Raw genomic sequence first — 27,500 nt, 5'->3', positions numbered from 1 at the left:
TTGCAAAAAGTACATTCCAACACCTAACCTAGTTCTATGCTTACATAACTTATACTTATCTCCTCCAGTCCTCCCTAACCTATTTAGCTCAAATAGCCTATTAATAGAGACCATGTCTAATCCTTTTGTTATTTTAAAGACTTCAATCAAATTTTCTTGAATTTTACAGCTTTCTTGAGTAAAAATCCCTGGCCTTTAATTTCCCATTCCACCTTGTTTAAACCTCAGCTCCCATATCCTGTTCCACATCATTCCCATCCTCCTTGACCCACATTGGCTCCCTGTCTCCCCGCGCATTGAGTTTAAAATCTTCATCCTCACTTCCAAGTACCTCCACGGCCTCGTCCTACCCTGGCTCCTCTAGCCTTCAGTTCTCTCCCACGTCCTTCCGCCCTCCACTCCGATCATTATTATCCCCCACGTCCTTCCGCCCTCCACTCCGATCATTATTATCCCCCCTCTCTTTATGGCAGTACTTCAAGAATCTCAGCTTCACTCTCTGCATTTCCCACTTTCCACTCTCCATTTCTTTGCCCACCTTTAAAATCAGAGCTTAAATGCTGATTGACCTGCTATGTTTCCAACCAATCAGTTTAGTTGTTTGGTGAGGGAACTCAAAGTGGAAAACGGTTGTCAGAATCAGAAATTTTTAAGATTGCTTTGTATCTGTAACAAAGTGTTGTGTCTGCAAGTGATAGACCTACCGATTTTACAACACACTAGTTGGTCTAATGTGGTTTTGCACATGGGGAGTCAAGACCATCGGCATTCTTCAAGTAAAGTGGGGTGAAGGGGTGAGAATAATCGGACTCCATTTCGGCTCCATTTTAAAGTAAACATTCTGATCTTACTTTTATATTATACTTTTATTTTATATTATTTAGATAGTTAAATAGGAAAACTGGCAGCAATTTGGAAAGCTGAGAAGTAATAGTTGGAGCTTAGGAGTTTCTCTATAGTACAGGCTGAGGAGCTACAGAGCTTCTACTGCACCGCCATCTAGTTGAAGGGTGAAATTACAGGATGACCCGTTTACATAGGCAGTTTCCACTTACAACAACGGCCTGAATGTACATAGCAACTTTAATGCAGAAAAAGTCACAAGATGCTTCCACAGGGGCATAATCATACAAAAATGGATGCCGAGCCAAAGGAGATATTACAAGGGGTAAACAAATGATAGGTCAAAGAGATTGGTTTAAAGGAGGATCTCAAAAGGTGGAGATAGAGGTAGAGGCTGTAGGGAGGGAATTCCAGAACGTGAGGTCTTTGCAGTTGAAAGCATGGCCGCCAATGGTGGGGCAAAAGGAGGGAGGGGATGATGCATAAGAGGCCAGAGTCAGTAGAACAGAGAACTCGGAGGAGGGGTTGTCTTGGAGGGCTAGGAGAAGGTTAGAGATGGTTAACAGTGAGGCAATGAAGGGCTCTGAACACAAAGATGAGAATTTTAAATCGGAGGTGTTGTGGGACCTGGGGCCAAAATAGGTCAGCATGGATAGGAGTAATAGGTTTGGATGAGCTGGTTTGTGGAAAATAGAGGATGGGAGGCCTGTCACAAGAGCACTGGAATAGTCAAGTTTGGAGATGACATAGCCTTGGATGAGAGTTTCATTACCAGATGGGCTGAGGTGGGGGGTGGTGATGGTAAGGGTCGGGCATCAGGAGCTCAAGTTGTGGTCGAATAGGATGCCAGGGATGCAACCTGAGACAGTGGACGGGCAGGGGAATGGAATCAGCAGGAAGGGTATCGACTTTGTGGCATGTGCCGAAGGAGTTGGCTTCAGTCTTCACAATGTTTAACTGGTTGGATATTGCAACTTATCAAAGACCAGCTATTGGACAAGTAGTCTGACAGCAGAGAAGCATTGGAGGGATCGAGGCAACTGATGGGTGAAGTAGAGCTGGGTGCCGTAGTATCATATGTTACAGCATAGAAGGAGGCTTTTCAGCCCATCATGCCTGTGCCAGCTCTTTGAAAGAGCGATCCAAATAGTCCCACTCCCCTGTTCTTTCCCCATAGCCCTGTCATTTTTTTCTCCTTCAAGTATCCATCCGATTCCCTTTTGAAAGTTATTATTGAATCCGCTTCCACCACCCTTTCAGACAGTGCATTCCAGGTCATAACAACTCCGTAATTTCTACCTTAACTTCCCTCAGTAACCTAGGATGCCTCCCATCTGGACCAGGTGACTTTCGTACTTTGAGTACTGCCAACCGTTTAAGTGCCTCTTTATCTATTTTTATCCTATCCAATATCGCTACTGCCTCCTCCTTTGGTATCTTCTTCTCTGGTGAAGGCCAATGTGAAGTATTCATTTAGTATCTCAGCCATGTTATAAAGTGGATAGCCAAGTGGTGAAGAATAGAATACTAGAGCCTGGTCTTCAGTTACTTCCAAGCCTTTATTCACTGAGATCCCCCTTACACATGCACCACACCCTAGACAAGCTCTCATATAAAAAGGATACAAGAGTCCCCAATTGACACCACCTGATTACAATTAACACTAATTGATATAAATCACAATACAATTAACAAGCCATATCCTTTTCCTCCACAAGGTCTTTTTTGTGCCTAATCAGCCCCACTCTTCCTTTGACTACCTTCTTACCCTAATCTATTCTCATACTCTCTCTTTGTCCATCTTATTCTCTTTTTCAGACCTCCTCTGTACTCTGTATTTAGCTTGGTTCTCGCCTGTATTGTGAACCTTACATTTGTCATCCAGGGAGCTCCAGCTTTGGGTGTCCTTTCTTTCTAATGCGTCTTCTCTGTACCCAAACCATCTCCTCCTTGAAGGCCTCCCAATGTTCAATTACTGTTTTGCCTACCAATTTCTGACTCCAATCCACATGGGCAAGATCCCTTTTTAACTCACTGAAATTAGCCCTCCTCCAGTTTAGTATTTTCACACTTGATTGTTCCTTGTCCTTTTCCATAACTATTCTAAACCCGATGATATTACGATCACTGTTCCCCAAATGTTGCTCCACTTCATTCCCCAGAACTCGATTCAGCACCACTTCCTTCCTCGTTGGGCTGGAAACAGTGATCAAGAAAGTTCTCTTGATTACAATTCAGGAATTCTTCCCCCTCTTTGCCCTTTTCACTATTACTATCCCAGTCTATAATGGGATAATTGAAGTCCCTCAGTATCACTACTCTATAGTTGTTGCATCTTTCTGTAATTTGCTTGCAAATTTGCTTCTCTATCTCTTTACCACTATTTAGTGGCCTATAGTATACACCCAGTAGTGTAATAGCTCCTCTATTGTTCCTTAATTCTAACCAAATAGATTCTGTCTTTGACCTCTCAACTACATCATCCCTTTTCAGTGCTATAATAGTTTCTTTGATCAATACTGCCACCCCAACACCTTTCTTTCCTTCCCTATCTTTCCTAGATATCTTGTGGCCAGGAATAGTAAGTATCCAATCCTCCCCTTCTTTCAGCCAGGTCTGTTATTGCCAAGAAATCATATTCCCATGTGAGCCTGCAGCTCACCAACCTTATTTACCACACTACATGCATTTACACACATGCACTCCAACTTCATCTTAGACTGCCATGCATTTGCCCCTTGTTTGATCTCTCCTATTTCTGAACTAGAATCATAGAAAAGTTACAGCATGGAAGGAGGTCATTCGGCCCATCGAGTCCACGCCGGCTCTATGCAAGAGCAATTCAGCTCGTTCCACTCCCCCCGCCCTTTCCCCATAGCCCTGCAATTTTTTCCTTTCAACTACTTATCCAGTTCCCTTTTGAAGGCCATGATTTAGCCATGATTGAATCTGCCTCAACCACCCCCTCGTGCAGTGTATTCCAGGTTCTAATCACTTGCTGTGTAAAAAGGTTTTTCCTCATGTCAGCTTTGACCCTTCCGCCAATGGGAACATTTTCTCTCTACCTACTCTGTCTAGACCCTTCATGATTTTGAATATCCCCATCAAATCTCCTCTCAACCTTCTCTGCTCAAAAGGAGAACAACCCCAGCTTCTCCAGATAACTAAAGTCCCTCATCCCTGGAATCATTCCAGTAAATCTTTTCAGCACCCTCATTAAAGGCCTTCACATCCTTCCTAAAGTGCGGTGCCCAGAACTGGACACAATATTCCAGTTGTGGTCAAACCAGTGTTTTATAAAGGTTCATCGTGACTTGTCTTTACTCTAGTTCTATTTGTCTCTCCCAGTCCTCTGTGCACCTGGTTTCACCTTTCTAAAGTTTCATTCTGGTGCTCACCCCCCTGCCAAATTAGTGTTGTCAGCATACATGTAGAAGCTGACCCCACGTCTTCATGATGTCACCAAGGGGCAGATGAAGAAGAGGAAGGGGCCAAGAATAGATCCAGAGAAAATGGTGGTGGGGCAGAGAGAGAAGCCATTGCTGGAGATGTTCTGGCTACAAATGGACAGACAAGAGTGGAACCAAACGAGGGCAGCCAACCATCTTCAGCTGCTTCATCAATGACCTTCCCTCCATCTTAAGGTCAGAAATGGGGATGTTCGCTGATGATTGCACAGTGATCAGTTACATTCGCAACCCCTCAGATAATGAAGCAGTCCGTGCCCGCATGCAGTAAGACCTGGACAACATCTAGGATTGGGCTGATAAGTGGCAAGTAACATTCACGCCCAGTGCCCAGGCAATGATCATCTCCAATAAGAGAGTGTCTAACCACCTCCCCTTGACATTCAACGACATTACCATCGCCGAATCCCCTACCATCAACATCCTGGGGGTCACCTTGACCAGAAACTTAACTGGGCCAGCCACATATATACTGTGGCTACAAGAGCAAATCAGAGGCTGGGTATTCTGTGGCAAGTGACTCATCTCCTGACTCCCCAAAGCCTTTCCACCATCGACAAGGCACAGGTCAGGAGAATGATGGAATATTCTCCACTTGCCTGGATGAGTGCAGCTCCAACAACACTCAAGAAGCTCAACACCATCCAGGACAAAGCAGCCCGCTTGATTGGCACCCCATCCACCACCCTAATCAATCACTCCCTTCACCACAGGCGCACTGTGGCTGCTGTGTGTACCATCCACAGGATGCACTGCAGCAACTCGCCAAGGCTTCTTCGACAGCACCTCCCAAACCCGCGACCTCTACCACCTAGAAGGACAAGGGCAGCAGGTACATGGGAACACCACCACCTGCACGTTCCCCTCCAAGTCACACACCATCCCGACTTGGAAATATATTGCCGTTCTTTCATCGTTGCTGGGTCAAAATCCTGGACCTCCCTTCCTAACAGCACTGTGGGAGAACCTTCACCACACGGACTGCAGCGGCTCAAGGCAGCTGCTCACCACCATCTTCCCAAGGGCAATTCGGGATGGGCAATAAATGCTGGCCTCGCCAGCGATGCCCACATCCCATGAATGAATTTTTTAAAAATCCCACTGAGCTGAGCTGAACTGAGGAAGATGGTGTGGTCAACCGTTGTCAATGGCTGCAGAGTAGTTGAGGCAGGAAATTACATCACAGGCACAGCCACAGAGGATGTCATTTGTGACTTTGATTAGGGCCATTTCAGTGCTGTGGCAGAGCTGGAAACCTGATTGGAGAGATTCAAACATAGAGGTGCAGGAAAGATGGCACGAAATTGGGAGGCGATCAACACATTCAAAGATGCAGGAAAGGAAAGTGAGGTTGGAGGTGGGCCAGTAGTTTGTAAGTACAGAGAGGCCGAGGGTGGGTTTTAGGAGGGGAAGGGGGTGATGACAGCAGTTTTGAAAGGGAGGGGTGCAGCACCTGAGAAGAGGAAACCATTTACAATGCTAGCTAGGATGGAGGCCAGGAAGGGGAGCTGAGTGGTATGCAGTTTAGTGGGATGGGTCATGAGAGCAGGAGGTGGATCGCATGGAAATAATGTGCTTGCAGAGGGGAGATAGGAAAGAAACTAGAGAAGAACACAGGATCAAGACTAGTGCAAGGGGGTTCCTGCGGGGAGGTTTAGCTTAGTAGACAAGGGGAACAGGGAAGCAGCAGAAGTAACTGAACGGATGGTCTCAATCTTATTGACAAAGAAGTCCAGGAGCTCCTGGCCCTAGTTGTTGAAGGAAACAGTTGGTAGTGGAGAAAAGAAGCCAAGGGTTATCTTCTCTCTCCAAGATGACCCAGATACACTCACTAGCACCCCTTGAGGGAAGAATGGCCGGGACGGAGAGAGTAAAGGTTTATGCTTGGGGCATGAGCATTAATGGTGAAGGTGAGGGAGTGGTTGAGCAAATCAGCAGCTGTATCATGGCGAATGGAAGTCCAAAGGCTAGGGAGTTGGAAGTTTGAAAGTGCAGTAGTAGGTGACTTGGGAACAGTTTTTTCCAGGGGCGGACACAGGAGGAAGTGAAGTTGGAAGGGGGATGCAGGCAGCGAGAGATAAAAGGAAGTGATCAGAGTTGTCCTTGTCTGTGATCAAGCCCATGGAAGTAGAGAGGCCACTTGAGATAGCACGGTCAAGGGGTGACTGTGAATATGGGTAGGACAGCTTATATGGAGGTTGAGGCTGAGAGAGGACAAGAGAGCGGTGAAATCAGAAGTGAAGGCAGGGAGAGTTGAGATAGAGATTGAAATCCGTGAGGATGAGGAGTTGCTCAATGCAGAGGCTGAGTAAGGAGATGGGCTATCTCAGGGAGAAACTTAGGATGGGGCTTGGAGAGGTGGTAGATAATGTGAATCTTAAAAGGAGAGACGAAAGGGGTGGAGCAAGGTGAGGTGCCTGAAGGTAGGAGAAGCTGCCAGAGGAATAGGAGGAAGGACCACACTGCCACTGCAATGGGTGGGGCAAGCGGTAGAAAGTATAACCAGACACAGTGGATTCAGTAAGGGTCGAGGTATTGTCACCCGTGAGCCAAGTTTTAGTCAGAGTCATGATGTCAATGAAATCATCCACAATAAGGTTGTAGGTGGAAAGGGTCTTGTTTTCGAGTGAACAATTATTCTGGAGGTAAATGTGGAGAGGGTCGGTCTTTGTTGATCCGCTGGCAGAGTCCGAGGAGGCAGTCGTGAATTGAGTGAGCAGGGCGGGAAGCAGGTTGGGGAGCGAGGAGGATAGAAATAGGAAACGTAGAGTTAAATATGGAAAATGGAATTTATGATGAAATACCCTGCCACAAAATTGTGACAATAGGAAGTAAGGTTTTGTATTCAGGAAGTATATGAAGACATAGAATTTTTAACATATATATTTATTCACATTTCCCAGGACATTGCTTATGTTAAGTCAGACAATGCACTGTTTTTAGAAGCACCCAGCATTTTAGGGTTGTTTTTCATCTGTGATAAAATGTAATTTCTCCACACACGAGAAATACTGTTTTTAATGCAATGAGTGATTCTTCAATGGCGTTGCTTATAATGAGTCACAGGATATGTTGTTCTAGAAGAACATGTGTAAGGAATCTTACAACACCAGGTTATAGTCCAACAAATTTATTTTAAAATCACAAGCTTTCGGAGATTATCCCCTTTGTCAGACTCATTCATCTGACGAAGGAGATAATCTCCGAAAGCTTGTGATTTTAAAATAAATTTGTTGGACTATAACCTGGTGTTGTAAGATTCCTTACATTTGTCCACCCCAGTCCATCACCGGCATCTCCACATCATAGAAGAACATGAGCATTATACCATGTAACTGTGGAAAAGCTCATTATTTTGGACACACCACAGGTATTCTGGAAAAACAGATTCAGACAATGGTCTCTTACATCCTAGTATTAACCAGTTGTTTCCAATTAAGGCTGGTACCAGCTTCAATTAGGCCTAAGCAAAACAGTAGCGTGATTGATGTGCCTTCAAGCAGATAAGAGTATCAAGCTGGAAAGAGCCTCGAGAAATCGGATACAAGAATAGATATTGGTCTTACTGTGATTTAAGTGCAGAATAACAGAAACAATTATTTAATTTAAACCTGCTCCTTGTCAAACTAATTCAAAAGCAGCAACTATACCTTCTGACACGTGCCTATCCATTGAATGGCACCTTGGAAAGGATCCATGTGACAGAATTAATCATCTTGTTTAGTTACTAATGATTAAGTGGGGCTTCCTTTGTGATATTCTAAAGTAGTTAAGCAGGTTCTTTGCTCGCCTACATCAGAAAGTTTCGAGAAGGTTGGAAGGTGAAAGGAAAGTTTTAAACAACTTTTGGAAGGCAGTCTCCAAAGCCAAAGTAGTATTGAGTGAAAGTTGAAAGGTTAAGTGTTTAATCAAATGGCAATAAAACCAGTTAAGTATATCATGACTTTTATTTAATAGATTAAATTTCTGAACCCAGAGAGTAAAGTAACAGTGTATCAATGCAAGAGTGTGTGTGCAAGGTCAGTTAAGCGAGGACGAGAAACAAAACAAGGAAGACGACACCAACTCGCTTCACATGTATCCCTAGAGTAAGGCAGAAACGCCCAACATTACAACAGCTAACCCACTAAAAGGACGAGGTGGTATGTTTTATGCTAATCTCCCAGACAGAAGGCTGAATAGAGAAAACTCTGCAGCGATATGTTGAAAACAAATCGTAAACCTAACCTTGCTAAGCCATACTGTAATCTTGGCCATTGAATGTAACTTATTAAGTTAAACAACTGTTCTGAAGTCAAACCCAGCTAATGCTCACATATTGTGGCAAATTTAAATAACTATGATGATTTAAACTGTTAATCATTCAAGTACATTATGTAATCCTCAAGGCCTTGTGATGCAATTCATTGTGTTATCATAGATATTGTTAAATGGTAATTAATGTATCTGTGTCCAACTTAGTCTTTGATAACTCTGCAAATAAGGGTTAATTCACTCCATGTTATTCTGCAGTTCTGTTGTAATTGATTTCTCTTGAATGACCATCAATAAACATTGACTGGGCTGCGTGAGGCAATCCAAAGGCAACCTAATTTGGACATTTTACAAGCATTAAATCTGAGTGTCCAGTTCTGGGCACCGCACTTTAGGAAAGATATGAAGGCCTTACAGAGGGTGCAGAAGAGATATACTAGAATGATTCCAGGGATGAGGGACTTTAGTTATCTGGATAGAATGGAGAAGCTGGGGTTGTTCTCCTTACAGCAGAGAAGATTGAGAGGAGATTTGAGAGATATTCAAAATCATGAAGGGTCCAGACAGAGTAGATCGAGAGAAACTGTTCCCCATTGGCGGAAGAGTCAAGAACCAGAGGACATAGATTTAAGGTGATTGGCAGAAGAACCAAAGGCGACGTGAGGAAAAACTAACACAGCCATGGTTAGGATCTGGAAGGCATTGCCTGAGGGGGTGGTGGATGCAGATTCAATCATGGCCTTCAAAAGGAAACTGGATAAGTAGTTAAAAGGAAAACATTTGCAGGGCTACGGGGATAGGGCGGGGGAGTGGGACTAGCTGGATTGCTCTTGCATAGAGCCGGCACAGACTTGATGGGCCAAATGGCCTCCTTCCATGCTGTAACCTATGAATTATAGATTCCAGCCCCATTTTCTGATGGGTACACGTTTTATACTCAACTAACACTAAGTAACATAAACTAAATATTTTTTAATGTCACATTATGTTGTATTGTTTTGACTGCCCCATTGCACTCACTTTCTTTTTTTGAAGGACTATTCCCCACTGCCTTTGTTTTCCTTTGAAGGGCTTTTCCACTTTTTTTTGGAAGTTTGTTTCCTGGTGCCTTTTTCAGCTTATTTTTTTCAAATTCTTCTTCCTATCATCTTCCTTTTTTTTTTCTAAAAATCCTATTATCTACTGTCTCTTTTCTTTTTCTATGCCATTTTTTTCCTCCACCCACCAACCCAAAATCTAAGCATTCCACTTTGCACGCCACAAATGCTCACGACACCAATCCCCCCCCAAATACTTACTTTCCCATTACTTCTTTCACCCCCTCATCTACTCAACAATCACCACCGCCCCCCACCAATTACTCTTCCCCCCTGTCCAGTGCAATGTCGCAACTATCAAATACACTCCCCAAGAATTTAATATTTTCCTTACCCATCACACTTAATTGCTCCCACACTCATCTCAATTCCTTACAAATTTCAGGATGAAAAATGAATTATATCTGTGTGCCCTGGTCCAATTATCAACCGGCCTATAATCCTGCTTCATCTGAAGATTAAACTTGGTCTCGAATCCCCGTGTTCAGCCTCACAGGAGATCAACCAGCACTTATTAAAAGTATAGCATGCAATTCCTCTCTGTCACACTTCTTGTGGCACAATTTTGTCATGCCTGGATGTCACAATTTTACCACAGTACTTACCATTCAATCCTCCCAACATTAGGGAGCAATGCATGATCTACCGATTTCTGTCTCCCAGGTTAGTTAATCTAGGTGGCGCTGATGGGAAGATTAAATTTATTTGAAATTAAATGTATTTAATTTCAAGTCTACATAATTTACTTCTCTAAGCTTAAATGTATGTCACATAAAGGCTTCAGTTTATTTTAACATTATTTAAGATATCAGGTCTCCTCTACCCACCCGAACTTTGGGATCAGTCTGCTGGGCAACTGGGAATGGGAATGTAGTGCGAGAAGGGGATGGAAAGACAATAAAATACGGAGAAGAATTGAGGGTTTGGGGAGAGGAGGAATGGTGGTGTAAGGAGGGGAGGGGGGAGTTAGTGACAGGGAGTAACTTTAAGGGAAGAGGAAGAAGTAAAAGGAAGGATTAGGGCAAGAGGGAAGGCACAGGAGCAGCAGAGGCAATGGGATGAGGGAGAGAGAAGATGTGGAGTTGATATGGAGAAGGGGTAGGAAAGGGGAAGGAGTAAGAGAAGAGGAAGAGAGATTGGAGAAGATATCAGGGCTTAAAAGATTAAATTATGAAGACAGCTTGTATAAACATGGCTTGTATTCCCTTGAATTTAGACGGTTGACGGGTGATCTAATTGAGGTGTTCAAAATGATAAAGGGATTCAAGCAAGTAGACACAAAGAAACTATCTCCTCTGGTGAGGAAATCCAGAACAAGAGGGCATAATCTTAAAATTAGACCTAGGCCATTTAAGAGTGAAATCAGGAAGCACTTCATCACACAAAAGGTAGTGAAAATCCAGAACTTGCTCCCCCAAAAGGCAGTGGATACTTGATCAATTTGAATTTTCGAGAATGAGATCAATAGATTAGGTAAGGATATCAAGGGATATGAAACAAAGGCAGGTAAATGGAGTTGAGGTACAGATCAGCCATGATCCAATTAAATGGCGGAACATGCTCGAGGGGCTGAATGGTCTACTCCTGTTCCTACATGCTAAGAGGAAAAGGAAGAGGCTAGAGAAGAGGAAAGAAAACGGTCAGAGTGGAGTAGGGTTAGAGGAGGCAATAGGAGCAATACAGTGAGAACGAAGCAGAAGCCAGAGGAAGAGATTGTAGGGTAAGCAACAGGGAAGTGAGGGACTAGAAGGGAGAGAGAAAGAGACAAAGAAAAAGAGAGAGACTGTTCGCACCAACTTACCATGACCAATGACATGGGAGAGACACTAGTATATAAAATAAGACCAAAAGAAAAATAGATGCATCTATAAGTATATTTGGAGCCTTAAGTATTGCACATGTTTTCTATAATTGTCACAATTACTTCCTGTAACACTGACAGGTTCAAAGCAGCAAATTAAAATTGATGAGGTAGAGAAGTTCAAATCAAAAGCAAGGAAGTGGTTAGAATACTAATAATCGGAATACAAAAATAAACAAAGCTGCCACTGGTGTGTAATCAGTACTGTCCATCATGTTTGGAGTGAGTTTCTGCCTGTTTTCCTCTCATACACTGCCTCTACATTTAAAAATAAAACACATAATAAACTTCACCTGAATAAAGTTTCTGAAATTTGTCCTCTAACCTTCAAATTATTATTTTTTTTTAAATAAACAACCAAACAGATACAGTTAGATGAAAAAAACATTTTTCCAGTTGGGCTGACAAAATGCTGCTGACTCATTTTCTAAAATGATACACACTGCACATGCTCATATTACATGATTTGCCTTTATTTAACAGGGTTCTAGCTCTGGACAAAAATATTAGGTCCAAGTTCACGCCTTTAAGAGAGGTTGAGGCCAGTAAGTAAAATATTAATGTAGGTACTCAGACACAAAAGATAAATTTATAGTTAAGTTTAATCTATTGTCAAGTATATGATTTTTGAATGTAAATTACAAACTTTGTTTAGAACATACAAATTTCAGTTTCTCAGAAAAAATGGCAAATATTCTTTTCAAGAAGCATTTTGAATGTTTCATATGGTTCATTCTTCTTTGATTGGTAGGTTCTCCTGACTGACCTTTAAGAGTTAGTTATTTTCATAACTCCATAGTAGCTTCTCATTGGCAGTTTTCTCACTGTTTGCTTGCTTTTGATTCATACCTTCCTTACCTTGAGTTCTGATTAATTGCTATTTTACTTTGAGACAAACAACAAAGTATGACAGGGAAAGTACGATGGGGAAAGTGTTACAGTCTTTTGGTACAATATAGATAGATGTACTGCACATAGGAACGATAAATGGGCAACATGCATACTTCATGAATGGTAATGAAATAATTAGGGATGAAGTAGAAAGAGACCTATGAGTCTTAGCAGACTCACTTCTCAACTTGTCCAACCAATGCTGAGCAGCAATCAATAAAGCCAATAGTACATTTGGCTATGTAGCCTAAACAGTAGAATGAAAGTCAGAGGAAGTCGTGATCAAACTGTACATTGCTCCAGTCAGACCACCTCTCCAGTACTATGAAATATTCTGGTACCGAGACACAAGGAAGACATTCTGGCACTGGTGGGAGTGCAGAAAAGAGCCCCAAGCCCAATCTCTGGTGTCAAGGGTTTAAGTTATGAAGAAGGACTGAAGAAACTTGGGCTTTGTAGCCTTCAAAGAAAGCAACCAAGAGGTGATCTTAGAAGTATAAAAGATAGTAAACAGTGTGAAAAATTTAAATCCAGAAAATTAATTTAAATTCTGAGAATAGCACAAGGGATTCAAATCAGTAAAAGGCAAATTTAGGACAGACACCAAGAAGTTCTTCTTCACACAGTGCGATCATTCCAATGGACTTCCAGATAAATTAGTGGAAGCAAAAACTCTGGAATCACTGAAGAACCAATTGAATAATATAATGGGGAACTTTTGGATCTTTCTCGATGAATGAAAGAATATGGCCAAATGGTCTTCCTGATCCATAATTATCCTGTGATTAGAGAAGTGGACAATTGTGTCACAAATACAATCCAACATAGATAAATGTGAAGTGTTTTTTTTGTAAAAAAAGGTAAAATGGAAACATACCCTAAAAAAAGGAAAGGACAAGTTTGTAGATGTTTTGCAATGACAGGGCCATCTAGTCCCTTACTGTTAAATACGCCACTAACACTCACTTAATGGCCTTTTGGGCTAAGTACTGGGGAAACAACTGAACTGTAGCCCAGCACATCAGGCCTGCGGAGCTGTACCCCAGCACAAGTCAGCATCTTCATTAAACTTGTAATTACACAGCATGTAGCACAAAAGCACCTAAATGCCAACCATGGAATATCTCACTCAATGTATGGAACACAACTTGAGTAACAAAGCTGCATATCAAATAAATGCAGTGCACCAAGAAATATAATTCATATTTCTTCATTATGTACTTGTACCACACAAGTTACTTTTTCAAGTAGTGATATGGGCTGTGATTGAACATATGCACACATGGCACAATTCCAAGCAATAATGGCCACAAAAAACTCTTGGAACACTTTGTATAGCTGTACCCACAGTCCTCCTCTCCTCCATACTTGCCAGTAGTTGATTACCTGCTCTCAATACAGAAGAGAACTACTGCCAGGTACCAAAATGGAAGGGCCTAATGTCAATTCCAGAATAGTGGCAGAAAATTACACAATTAAGGACCCATACAGCTTGTGTGTCATTGTAAAAACTATTATGCAAAGTTTGGAAAAGTCATTGCATTGGTATTGTCTTTTCAGTGAAATTTAACTCTTTTGCCTTTTGATTTAGGGACGCTCCCAAATTCTGCTCAGTTTGAGTGAGAGCTGTGCCCCTAAAGGAATATCCATAATTTCTTTGAAAGCACAAAGACTCTCTCCAAAATAGCATTACAAGCGAGCAAGCAGCACTTGAAAATTTTCCATAGGTGTGGCAAACAAGGCTGATGTATTCAGCAAGTATACCCCAGCGCTAAAACTGCTACAGATCTGCTCATCTCTGAACAAGTGCTTAGATATTCCCAGCATAGTCCTGAAAAGCCCAACAGTGACTTAGACTAAGAAGATACTAAAATCTGCCAACGTGGAAGCATCATGTTATGCTCAGTGCAAAGCTTTCAAATATTGCTAGGTATACAATGAACGTGATCCTTTTTGGGATAAACTCAGGCTTTTTTAAAAAAAAAAGTGGGGGGTGGTAGAAAGGTACATATAAATTCTCCTGTTCAGTCTGAGCACACCTGTGATGTTTCAAGAATCATATATTTTAAAATCTTACCAACAGTGTTAGTGTCTTCAACCACCACTTCCACATTTCTGTCACGGTATTCCACTCTGAAGTTTAGCATTCTTGGTTGCCTTTCTACAATCGGCCTAGATGGTATTATTGGGCAGAAAGCCGAAGAAGTGGAAGAGGAGGAAGAAGAGGGTTGGCTGGTAGGACCGTACACTGGATCCTGGGATGTTTCACCACTAACAAACTCACTGCAAACAGATTAAAAGAAATTTCAAACATAAACAACAATGTTGACAAAACGTTTTAAAATTTGTACAGAATAACAGCTATGAGAAACTATTCTGACCCAGAGAACTATCACTAGGTAATTTTACATACAGCCATTTGCTATGTAACAGGTTGTCTCAATCTTGTGCATTACAAATGTTTGCATCCCAATACATATTTTCCACATATAAGTTGTTTCGGGGCAGCCAGGTGCAAAGCTGGTTGGGTTACCAACAGACCGCAAAATGGTAAAGCAGGGATTTGTGCCCAGAATTTTCCAATTGCAAGTTTCCAACCCTGACTGGAGTGTGATTTTTTTTTTAATATAAAAGCACAAAATATCTCAGGACCCATTCATGAGCAAAAATAAAAGCTATGGAAATAGTGTGAAACAAATAAAATCTTTTGCAATTAATGTAGAACTACTTAGACACAATAAACATTTTCAAGGACACAGGGACTTCGGCATTTTCACAATAAATTTCAAATCATGAGTCAACCGCCATTTCCTCTACTACTCTAATTTATTTTCATTGTAAACATACATCTGTGGGCCGGACGTCTATGAAAAGTGGAAAATTATTACAATAAAAATAATTAGCTCCATAGTACTTAGGTTTCTCTGGTTCACTTTAAGAGAAAAGTTTATTGTTACCAGTATCTAAAATGTTTGTAATCTCATACATTGCACGTGCTTGTAGAGGAACAAGTTAAAGAATACTGCTTTGAACTCTTTCCCCTCCCTTTTAAAGTACTAATGTTCGTCACCATGGCTGACAACAATTGCTACTGATAATCCAAATCTGCATAGCACAGTGAGTTAGACATGGGCTTTTCACCTCTGGAAACCAAGTTCAAATGCTGACAGACTGATAGGATGGATGTATGGGTCCTATGTGAAAATTATTTTTACCAGTCTCACTCAGAGAAGCAACAAGATGGATAATGTGGGAAATGAGAAAATATCACACTGGTGCAATCAGAGGTAAACTTCTGAGGTTGGGACGGAGGTATATTGTTGAAGCATAAATTGTTTTATTTTGCATTTAGTCATCCTGTACTGGATGGGCAAAAATTTCCTCCAACTAAATATTGGGAAGAGCTAAGCCATTGTCTTTGGTCCCCGCCGCAAATTCCGTTCCCAAGCCACCGACTCCATCCCTCTCCCTGGCTACTGTCTGAGGCTAAACCAGACCGTTCGCACCTTGGAGTCCTATTTGACAGAGATGAGCTTCCGACCACATGTCCGCTCCATCATCAAGATCGCGTACTTCCACCTCCGTAACATGGCCTGTCTCCACCCCTGCCTCAGCTCATCTGCTGCTGAATATCTCATCCATGTCTTTGCTACCTCGAGACTGGACTATTCCAATGCTCTCCTGGTTGGCCTCCCACTTTCCATAAACTTGAGCTCATCCAAAACTCTGCGACCCGTATCTTAACTCCCACCAAGTCCCGTTCTCCCCTCACCTCTATGCTTGCTGACCTACACTGCCTTCGGGTCCGGGAACGCCTTGATTTTAAAATTCTCATCCTTGTTTTCAAATCCCTCCATGGCCTCTGTAACCTCCTCCAGCCCAACAACCCTCCCGAATCTCTGCACTCCTCCAATTCTTGCCTCTTGCACATCACCGATTTTAATCGCTCCACCACTGGCGGCCGTACCTTCCGCTGCCTAGGCCATAAGCTCTGGAATTGCCTCCCTAAACCTCTCCGCCTCTCTCTCCTCCTTTAAGGCGCTCCTTAAAACCCATCTCTTTGACCAAGCTTTTGGTCACCTGTCCAAATACCTCCTTATGTGGCTCGATGTCAAATTTTGTTTGATAATGCTCCTGTGAAGAATCTTTGAACGTTTTACGATGTTAAAGGCGCTACATAAATGCAAGTTGTTGTTGTTGACATACTACGAGGTGCTATCTTTCAGATAAGATGTTAAAACGAAGCCCTGATTATCAGCTGAGGTGAACATAAAAGATCCCATGGCAATATTCACAGAAGAGCTGAGAGTTCTTGGTGTCCTTGAAAGCATTTATCCCTCAACCAACACCACTAAAAACAGATTATCTAGTCATTCATTCATTTGTTGTTGGTGTGATCTTATAGTGTGTAAATCAGCTGCCACATTTGCCTACATAACAACACTGACTGCATTTCAAAAATAATGCATTGACTCCCAAACCTAGAAAGACAAGGGCAGCAGGTGCATAGTAACACCATCATCTCCAAGTTCCTCTTCAAGTCACACACCATCCTGACTTGGACATATAATCAGCGTTCCTTCGTCATCGCTGGGTCAAAATCCTGGAATTCCTTACCTAGCAGCATTGTAGAAGCATCTTCACCACATGAACTGCAGCTGTTGAAAGCGGCGGCCCACCACCGCCTTCTCAAGGGCAACAAGGGATAGGCAATAAATGCTGGCCTCCCCAGCGACTCCCACATTCCTTGAATTAAAAGGCTATAAATTGCTTCAAGACTGGAGGACATGTTAGAGGATTACATTATTTTTCCTTGTACAGGCAGCGAGCAAATTAGCTCATTGAACCCATTTAGTACTGCACTGTAATGCTGTATAAAGTTGTAAACAAATTTGATTTGAAAAAAGTTTTTAAACAGGTACTTTACATATATTTAAATCACAAATCAACTACTGGTGGTAGTAAAGCACAGATACATACATATAAATACAGGTTTAGTAAACATTTTTAAAGAACAATGAAGAGGAAATGTAAACATCAATATTTAAGCTGAAATAATCTGCAATAATCTTTGTTTGGAAAACAAGTCTCCTCTCCGTAGGTAGGAAATGCAATTTTTTCCTCCAAGATAAAACCTTTTGAAAATTCTATGGTTCACTATCTGTAATATTCTGTTAGTGAACTCCTGCCCCATGAACAAAAGTAAATAAAGGTTACTTACGTCTGTAAAATGCCATTCTCTTGTGGAATTACGCCATTAATAGCTGCCTGTAAATAAATGTTTAAAAAGTCAAAACACACAGACTTAGGCTTAATAAAAATAAAAAGGCTATAGAACATGTGTCCATTCTAGCACTTGATAGTGACAAAGGAGCAGAATTTCAGCGGATATCCCCCATCCTCCCACTGTAACTTTGACAGAAAGGCCAGAGAAACACTGGAAACAACAACAAAAATTTGCATTAATATAGCGTCTTTAACATTGTAAAACGTCCCAAAGCGCTTCACAAGAGCAATTATCAAGCAAAATTTGACACTGAGCCTCATAAGGAGGTGACCAAAAAGCTTGGTCAAAGAGGTAGTTTTTAAGGAGCATCTTAAGGGAGGAGAGAGAGGTAGTGAGGCAGAGAGGTTGAGGGAGGGAATGCCAGAACTTAGGGCCTAGGCAGTTGAAGGAACGGCCACCAACAGCGGAGCAATTAAAATCGGGGATGCGCAAGAAGCAAGAATTGGAGGATTGCAGAGATTTGGGAGGGTTGTCGGGCTGGAGGAGGTTACAGAGGTAGGGAAACAAGGAAATTCTACCCCTTTGTCACCATCACGTGGCAGAATGCCCATACAATTACTGCTAATGAGCCGCACAAATGTTCCAACAAGCATAAATGGATTCACAGGATTTCATAGCACAGAAATAAAGCCATTAACTTATCTCATTCCCATTCTTTCCCCATACCCTTTTAATTATCTTTTACAAATAATTGTCCACTTCACTTTTAAAAGCTATTAATAATTCTGCTTCCACCACTGTTTCTGGTAGCAGATTCCATGTCCTAACAACCCTCAGCATAAAAAAATCTTAACATTTCCCCTCACTCTTTGGTAATGATCTTAAATTTATGCCCTCTAGTTACCAGCTCGGTGACCAGTGGAAATAATTTTCCCCTCTTTACCTTAGCAAAAAACCTTCATAATTCTGAACACATCCATGAGATATGCTCTTAACCGTCTCTGTCCTAATGAAAAAGTTCTAATTTCTCTAGTCTGTCTTCATAACAAAAGTTTCTCATCTCTAGTATCATCTTAATCAATTTCTTTTGCAACTTCTCCATACCCTCAGCATCTTTCCTAAAGTAGGCAGCTCAAAATTTGACACAATATTGTAACTACTGCCTAAACAATGATTTATACAGCATCTGTTAGCATTACCTCTTCACTCCTTGTGGAAATATGTTTTGTCTGTACCTAATTATCTCCTGTTTGAATCTTTTCTATTGTTTATCTACTAATTTTTCTATCAATTTATCTGCATTAGTTCCTTTTTTAGCTCACTGAAATTAGCTGCAATGCTTCAACCCTGTGCACCCCTGCCACCTTCACCAACACAACGTCAAGACCTGTGGAACATTCCATTGTTTAATTAATAAAATCAACAGCTTTCTTTCACAAAATCTAGCCTCTGCTTCAAAGTATCTAAAATGTATTATATACATACACAGACATTATACTATATATTCAAATTTAATTTAAATTTAGACACAAGATTGCAACAATTTTCTTAGTTGTTACTAAGGCTTCTTGCATCTGTCATGACTGCCATCTAATATTGCAACCATTAGGTCTTTCAGTTTTCTTCCTACTTTTTCTTCCACTTCAATGATGAAAGCTCCATTTTTCTTTTCTAAGGGGTAACTTTTTATTTCCGTTATTCAAAAATTGTACTGTACAAAACTTCTCTCATTACATTGTACACAAAAAAATTGCCCAGACATATTTTCTCTACATATTTGGCAGGGGGATGGGCACCAGGATGAAACATTAGAGAGAAGAAACAAGATGCACAGGGGACTGGGAGGGACAAATAGCACTAGAGAATTGAAGAGTTCAGAACTAGGAGGGTTCTGACAGGAGGCAAATGTGAGGCAGTCTAAGATAAGATTGGAGTGCATGTGCGTAAATGCATGTAGCGTGATAAATGAGGTTGGTGTGCGACAGGCTCAAGTCACCACATGGGATTAGGATATAGTGGCAATAACAGACCTGGCTCAAAGAAAGGGAGGATTGGGTACTTAATATTCTTGGCTACAAGATATTCAGGAAAGATAGGGAATGAAAGACAGGAGGTTGGGGGGTGGGGGGTGGGGGTGGCAGTATTGATCAAAGAAACTATTGTAGCACTGGAAAGGGATGATGTAGTTGAGGGGGTCAAAGACAGGATCTTTTGTTCCTTAATTCTAACCAAATAGAGGAGCTATTACACTACCAAGTGTATACTATAGGCCACCAAATAGTGGGTAGTAGATCGGGAAGCAAATTTGCAAGCAACTTACAGAAAGATGCAACTATACAGTAGTTATAATGGGGGGATTTCAATTATCCCAATATAGTCTGGGACAGTAACAGTGTAAAGGGCAAAGAGGGGGAAGAATTCCTGAAATGTGTACAGGAGAACTTTCTGGAACAGTGTGTTTTCAGGTCTACCAGGAAGGAAACAGTGCTGGTTCTAGTTCTGGGGAATGGGGCAGGTGCAGCATGTTTCAGTGAGGGAGCATTTGGGGGACAGTGAACATAATATCAGGTTTAGAATAGTTATGGAAAAGGTGAAAATCAATCAAATGTGAAAATACTTAACTGGAAGAGGGCTAATTTCAGTGAGTTAAAAAGGGATCTTGCCCACGTAGACTGGAATCAAAAATTGGCAGGCAAAACAGAAATGCTGTAGTGCTGAAAACATGTGCTCCAGAACGCGCTGCGCCTCTAGCCAAGCTGCTCCAGTACAGCTACAACACTGGCATCTACCCGACAATGTGGAAAATTGGCCAGGTATGTCCTGTCCACAAGAAGCAGGACAAGTCCAATCCAGCCAATTACCGCCCCATCAGTCGAGACTCAATCATCAGCAAAGTGATGGAAGGTGTCGTCGACAGTGCTATCAAGTGGCATTTGCTCACCGATGCTCAGTTTTGAGTTCTGCCAGGACCACTGGGATCCAGATCTCATTACAGCCTTGGTCCAAACATAGACAAGAGAGCTGAATTCCAGAAGTGAGGGTGACTGCTCTTGATATCAAGGCAGCATTTGATCGAATGTGGCATCAAGGAGCCCCAGTAAAATTGAAGTCAATGGGAATCGGGGGAAAACTCTCCCGTGGCTGGAGTCATATCTAGCACAAAGATGGCAGTGATTGTTGGAGGCCAATCATCTCAGCCCCAGGACATTGCTGCAGGAGTTCCTCAGGGCAGTGTCCTAGGCCCAAACCATCTTCAGCTGCTTCATCAATGACCATCCCTCCATAAGGTCAGAATTGGGGTTGTTTGCTGATGATTGCAGAGTGTTTCATCAATGACCATCCCTCCATAAGGTCAGAATTGGGGTTGTTTGCTGATGATTGCAGAGTGTTCGGTTCCATTCACAACTCCTCTGATAATGAAGCAGTTCGTGCCTGCATGCAGCAAGGCCTGGACAACATCCAGGCTTGTGCTGATAAGTGGCAAGTAACATTCGCGCCAAACAAGTGCCAGGCAATGACCATCTCCATCAAGAAAGAGTCTAAGCACCTCCCCTTGACATTCAACGGCATTACCATCTCCGAATCCCACACCATCAACATCCTGCGGGTCTCCATTGACCAGAAACTTAACTGGACCAGCCACATAAATACTGTGGCTACAAGAGCAAGTCAGAGGCTGGGTATTCTGTGGTGAATGACTCACCTCCTGACTCCCCAAAGCCTTTCCACCATCGACAAAGGCACAAGTCAGGAGTGTGATGGAATACGCTCCACTTGGCTGGATGAGTGCAGCTCCAACACCCCCCAAGAAGCTCGACACCATCCAGGACAAAGCAGTCCCCTTGGTTGGCACCCCATCCACCATCTTAAACATTCACTCCCTCCTCCACTACCAGTGCACCGTGGCTGCAGTGTGTACCATCCACAAGATGCACTGCAGCAACTCGCCAAGGCTCCTTCGACAGCACCTTCCAAACCCGCAACCTCTAACATCTAGAGGGACAAGAGCAGCAGGCGCATGGGAACACCAGAACTGCCCGTTCCCATCCAAGCCACACATCATCCTGACTTGAAAATATATCACCGTTCCTTCATTGTCGCTGGATCAGAGGAGGTCTAAAGTACAGATGCTACCTGACTTGCTGAGCTTCTCCAGCATTTTCTGTTTTTATTTCAGATTTCCAGCATCAGCAGTATTTTGCTTTTGATTTAGTGTCTAAAAAAGGGAATAAGATGGGCAAAGAGAGAGTATGAGAATAGAAAAGCAACTAACATAAAAGGGAACCCAAAAGTCTTTTGTAAACATATAAATAATAAAAGGGTAGTCAAAGAAAGAGTGGGACCGATTAGTGCCAAAAAAGATCATATTGTAGAGGCAGAGAACATGGCTGAAGTACTAAATGAATACTTCGCATCCATCTTCTCTAGAGAGGGGATGCTGCCATTGTAGCAGTAAAGGAGGGGGTAGTAGCGATATTGGATAGGATAAAACAGATAAAGAGAAGGTACTTAAAAAGATTGGCAGTACTCAAAGTAGAAAAGCCACCTGGTCCAGATGGGATGATTCCTAGGTTACTGAGGGAAATAAGGGTGGAAATTGCGGAGGCTCTGGCCACAATCTTCCAATCCTCATAGATATGGGGATGGTGCCGGCGGACTGGAGGATTGGAAATGTTACACCCCTGTTCAAAAAAGGAGAGGGATAAACTCGGCAACTGCAGGCCAGTCAGCCTAACTTCAGTGGTGAGGAAAATTTCACAGACTATAATATGGGACAAAATGAATTGGCACTTGGAAAAGTAGGGGCTAATAAATGAAAGTCAGCACGGATTTGTTAAAGGAAAATCATGTTTGACTAACTTGATTGAGTTCTTAGATGAAATAATGGAGAGGGTTGATGAGGGTAGTGCAGTTGATGTTGTGTATATGGACTTTCAAAAGGCCTATGATAAAGTACCACATAATAGACTTGTTAGCAAAATTAAAGCCCATGGGATTAAAGGGGCAGTGACAGCATGGATACAAAATTGGCTTCGGGACAGAAAGCAGAGAGTAGTGGTCAACAGTTGTTTCTCAGACTGGAGGGAAGTATACAGTGGTGTTCCCCAGGGGTCAGTATTAGATCTTTTTGATATATATTAATGACCTGGACTTGGGTATAGAGGGTACAATTTCAAAGTTGGCAGATGACATGAAACTCTGAAACGTAGTAAACAATGTGGGGGATAGTCACAGCAGGGAACAAATTTACAATGCTATGGGGAAAGAGCAGAGGAATAGGACTAATTGGATAGCTCTTTCAAAGAGCTGGCACAGGCACAATGGGCCAAATGGCCGCCTCCTCTGCTGTACCTACCATGATACCTCATTAAGTACCGTAAAAAGTAAATTTGTCACACAAAACACATGAAAATCCAGCAATTTTGGGGGGGGGGGGGGGGGGGATATCACAAAATGTGCCCGTAAAATCGCCAATTCGACCTTTCAATTGCTCCAATAATATTCCTACTGCAGCTGCTGAACATCCTCAACTGTAGATACCCTATATCCGGCATGCCCAGCTGACCCGACTTCACCAACAGATACAAGTGCATGCATCCAGAAGTTTGTCACTCCTCTCGAGCAAGAGACAAAAAGCACAAGTCACACAAATGGCAAGAACTACACAGAGTGCACTCACCATACAAAAAAGGAAACAGCACGTGTATATCACAAATAAATTATAAAGCAAATGAGAACACACTCTCTCCTTGCTAGCTGGCTGTCTCTCTCTACGTGGCTCTTGTGGATTCTCCCTCTCCCCTCTGGCTCGTACAATCGCGCTCTCACTGTTTGGGGGAGCAGCGCATGCATGCACACTCTTTCTCCCTTCTCTTTGGGGCTCGGTCGCACTGGGTTTCATCTTTCCACATATGGCTTACTTTCTCTCTGCATGTGGCTTGTTCTCAGGCTCTGGTGTGTGCTATGTGGTTCATTTGCTCACTGCAGTGTTCGTCAATGCACTTGCCCTTTATGTGGTCCTCGCTGGATGTAGGGGAGGGAGCATGCAAGTATATTGGGCCCGATATTACCATGGCGGCGGGTTTGCGGCTGGGGGGGGGGGGGGGGGTTGATTGGGCGCGTGGGTAACGCGCCTGGTGAAATCAGTCTGCCTCGCGCGCAATCGCAGGCTGATGAATCCACTTACCTGTTGTTCCGGGTTCCCTGCTGCTAAGCTGCGCGGCGGGCGGACTGCGCAGTAAGGTCTGTCAGCTGGAGGAGCCCTATTTAAAGGGGCAGTCCTCCACTGACTGATGCTGCAAGAAATAGGAAAAATTACAGCATGGAGCAGCCCAGGGGGAAGGCTGCTCCCAGGTTAATGATGCCTCATTCCAGCTCTTATTGGATGGGGTGAGGAGGAGGGGGAGGACAGAGATCTTCCTCCTCCCGGCGGGCGGGAGGAAGCGGCCTGCCTCTGCCACCAAGAAGGCCTGGCTCGAGGTGGCAGAGGAGGTCACATGCACCAACATATCGCCCACCTGCATACATTGCAGGAGGCACTGCAATGACCTAAGTAGGTCAGCCAAAGTGAGTACACTTACTCATTCCCCTACACTCCGTCTGCCACATCACCACCCCCACCCCACATCTCCTTCTGCACAGCCAACACTACTCTGTCACATCACCCCTCACACCCACTCAAACCTCATCCTCATCTTACCTGCACTTACTCACCTCGCCAGTACTCATCCCGCCACTACCACTCAACCCAATCCTCATACAATCTCATGGCTCTATCTCATACTCACCCTCTGATGCATCTCTTTCACGGTCAGCGTCACTCAACCTGCCACTACCTGTGCTGCAGCCACAGGGCATGCATCACATATGTGCAGTAGGAAGCATAAGGCAAACGTGTCGTGAGCATGAAGGGGATGCACAAGGGTGTTTGAGGGCTTGTCATGGTTTTTACTTATATTTAATTTCTAATCAACTCACATTACATATTATGTTTTACACACCCAAGAGTGAGAGACATATGCTGGATGTGCCACAGAAAGAGAGAATAAGTGAGACAGACTAAAGAAGTTCAAAAGTCAGAGAGCGAGCGTGTGCACACAGAAGAAAACCACAGGTGGGGAGAGCATGGGAGAACATATTATATTGACATCACTACTGCCACGTCTTTGCGAATCTTGTCTGGTTTGTGCAATAATGCCCTTTCCTGAGGATCACTATGAAGACCCACAACTGATGCCACCCATTGTGTCACTGCAGAGTGGGTGTCGGTGTATTTGCAGGGCTCTTTTGTGCAGACGACTGAGAGACGTCGGCGATGTCCCCGGTGGCACCCTGGAAGGATGCGGAGGAGACGTTGTTGAGGGCAGTGGTGACTTTGACAGCGACAGGTAAGATGATGGTGCTCGGGCCAGCCGGGAGCAGCTCGGCATGAAGGAGGCTGCAGATGTCCACGACTACATGTCGAGTGACTCTGAGCCTCCGTGTGCACTGCTGCTCAGAGAGGTTCAGGAAGCTGAGCCTCGGTCTGTGGACCCTGTAGCGAGGGCAGTGCCTTCTGCAACGCATCTCTCTCTGCGGTTGCCCTCCCTCCTGCTGTGTAGGTGGATGTGTCACAGCACTGTGTTGTGGAGCTCCACGTGTCAGAGGTGGACGGCGTGGCTAGTGATGTTGTTCGCCCTCCAAGGAGGTCATGACTGAAGCTACGGAGGCCCCCATCCAGAAGATGCACATCTGAGGGGGTCCGCAAGGTAGGTACATGTGTCTGGACACCGGGGTAAGTGTGCACGTTGGTGAATTTTGTTGTTAGGAGAAGGGTGGTGGAGGCCAAACTTTGTCCAAGGTGACAGAGTGGCCTCCTGCAATGAGTGAGGGTCTCCCCCCACCCTGTCAAATGGACCTTTGCAGCTGCCACAGGCTAATGGCTGAAACACATCCATTTGAACTGGGAGTGTTTCCCCCAGTATGGGAAATAGTCCCAGTTGTTTGCAAAATCCCAACCCTCCTAAAATATCATGTTAATCAGGTCTCTAAACGACCTGAAATACCGGCTTTAATTGCCGGCGGGAGTCCCACACAAGGGGGCTGCGCGCACATGTCAGTGCGTCAGTGGGGAACCCGGAAATCGGGCGGGTTGGAGCCGGACTCCCGACCCGCCCCAGGAATCTCCAATTTTCGTAGCCCCCCCCGCCAGGAACGCACCCGATTACGGGTGCTAAAATCGAGCCCATTGCCAGTGTTTGCCAACAAAAATATTGACTACACTTCAAAAGTAATTCATTGGTTGTGAAGCATCTTGGCACATCCTCAGCATGTGAAAGACATTATACAAATGCAAGATTAGTTTCTGTGATGCACAATCTTTCTCTGTGGGATGAACACATGCTACCACCCTCATATTTGCTCAGTCATGGACTTGTTTGAATGCACGCTCTCTATGTGGTGCGTAATTGCGCGCTCTCTCCATTGCTCATGCTTTCTGTGGTTCGTTCATTTACTCTCTCTATGTTTCATACACACTACAGTGTGTGAGCACTCTGTGATATACGCACTGTATGTTACTATCTCACACTCAAGTCATTCTCCCTCCCCCTCTCCGGGTAGAGCCAGTGCTTGCTCTGTAGGTACGAGTGTGTCGCTTGCTTTCTCTTAAGGTGCGGCAAACATACATGCTCCCTGTATGGCTTCTGCATATGCACTCTCCATAATTTCTGTCTGTGTAGCACAATGTGTGTGAGATGCGTGCATTCTGTTCACGTCACATACTTGCTTTCTCATTTTGGCATGTTTGGCTGGCATGCATTCTCGCTCCCTCTGGCTCTCACAGGCACTGTACATGGCAAGAGATCTGTGTAGCTCGTGTGCACGCTCTCTCTCAATCTGGCACTTTCTCTGTGGTTCTCCAGTTGCACATGTATTCTCTTATATGTCACAGTGTGTGAGGGTAGGTTGCTGCATCATTTTTTCCGCTGTGGCGCTCACTGCTGCGCGCTCATGTTGGGAGTGCTGTCGGTGGCATGTAAGCTTGCTTTCTCTCATGCTCTCCCCACCTGTGGTTTTTCTTCTGTGCGCACACGCTCGCTCTCTGACTTTTGAATTTCTTTCGTCTGTCTCACTTATTCTCTCTTTCTGTGGCACATCCAGCATATGTCTCTCACTCTTGGGTGTGTAAAACATAAATGTACATACTCTGTAGCCTACACACTCTCTTCCCACCCCCCCCCCCCCCCCCGCCCAACATGCTGAAGTTCTCTCCCTCTCATTCACACACTCGCTATCTGTTTCTCTGTAGCATACTCATACGTATACATACATTTCTTTCCTCTTACTGTGTGGGTCAAATGCACTCTCTCTTTCTCTGTGGCTGGATCAATCACGCTTTTCTTCTGTATGATTCACACTTTGGATCAAACACATGCTTCCTCTCTACCTTCAAGACTGATGCTCAGTGTCTCTGGTTCTCACGCGCTCATAATCTCCTCCTCTCAGTGGCTCACATGCTCCGCCTGTGGCTTACTGTGTGGTTCACATGCTCATGCTACCTCTGCTCCAGGGGTAGGCTGTCTCTCTGGCAATCTCACTCCATATCATGCTCATACGGTCTTTTCCTGTGGCGCTCTCTCTCTAGCAAGTGAGAGATCGTCTGTGGCTAGCACCATGTGTGTGGTTTGACCGTCCAAGTGCTCTCTAGGTCACATGCTCTCTCTGTATGGCTACTCAAGTATACCCTAATCAATGCTTTTGTGGCACTCACCCTCTCTCTCTGTATTGTATGTATCACCACTGTCTTGCGTGTGCATGCTATCAGTGGCCTACTTATGTGCGCTCTCTCTTTTCCATCATGTGGCACACGCTCTCTGTGG

General features: G+C 43.6%; 1 protein-coding gene across 2 annotated transcripts in view; it reads right to left on the bottom strand.

The window, feature by feature from the left end:
* Positions 1-27,500, bottom strand: part of faf1 (Fas (TNFRSF6) associated factor 1) — a 292,563-nt gene that overhangs the window by 227,910 nt on the left and 37,153 nt on the right. For both annotated transcript variants that reach the window (XR_010963860.1, XM_067990236.1), the window contains exons 3-4: positions 17,635-17,681; positions 14,491-14,696 (exon numbers count right to left, since the gene is read on the bottom strand). Coding sequence is in view for 1 of the 2 variants with exons in the window: in XM_067990236.1 (XP_067846337.1) it covers positions 14,491-14,696; positions 17,635-17,681 (253 nt within the window). In the remaining variant the exon portion in view is untranslated. The remainder of the gene's footprint in view (positions 1-14,490; positions 14,697-17,634; positions 17,682-27,500) is intronic.

Source organism: Heptranchias perlo, chromosome 9 (assembly GCF_035084215.1).
Source record: "Heptranchias perlo isolate sHepPer1 chromosome 9, sHepPer1.hap1, whole genome shotgun sequence".
NCBI lineage: Eukaryota > Metazoa > Chordata > Chondrichthyes > Hexanchiformes > Hexanchidae > Heptranchias > Heptranchias perlo.
Note: the sequence above shows the minus strand (reverse complement) of the source record. Positions and strands in the feature narration are given on the sequence as shown.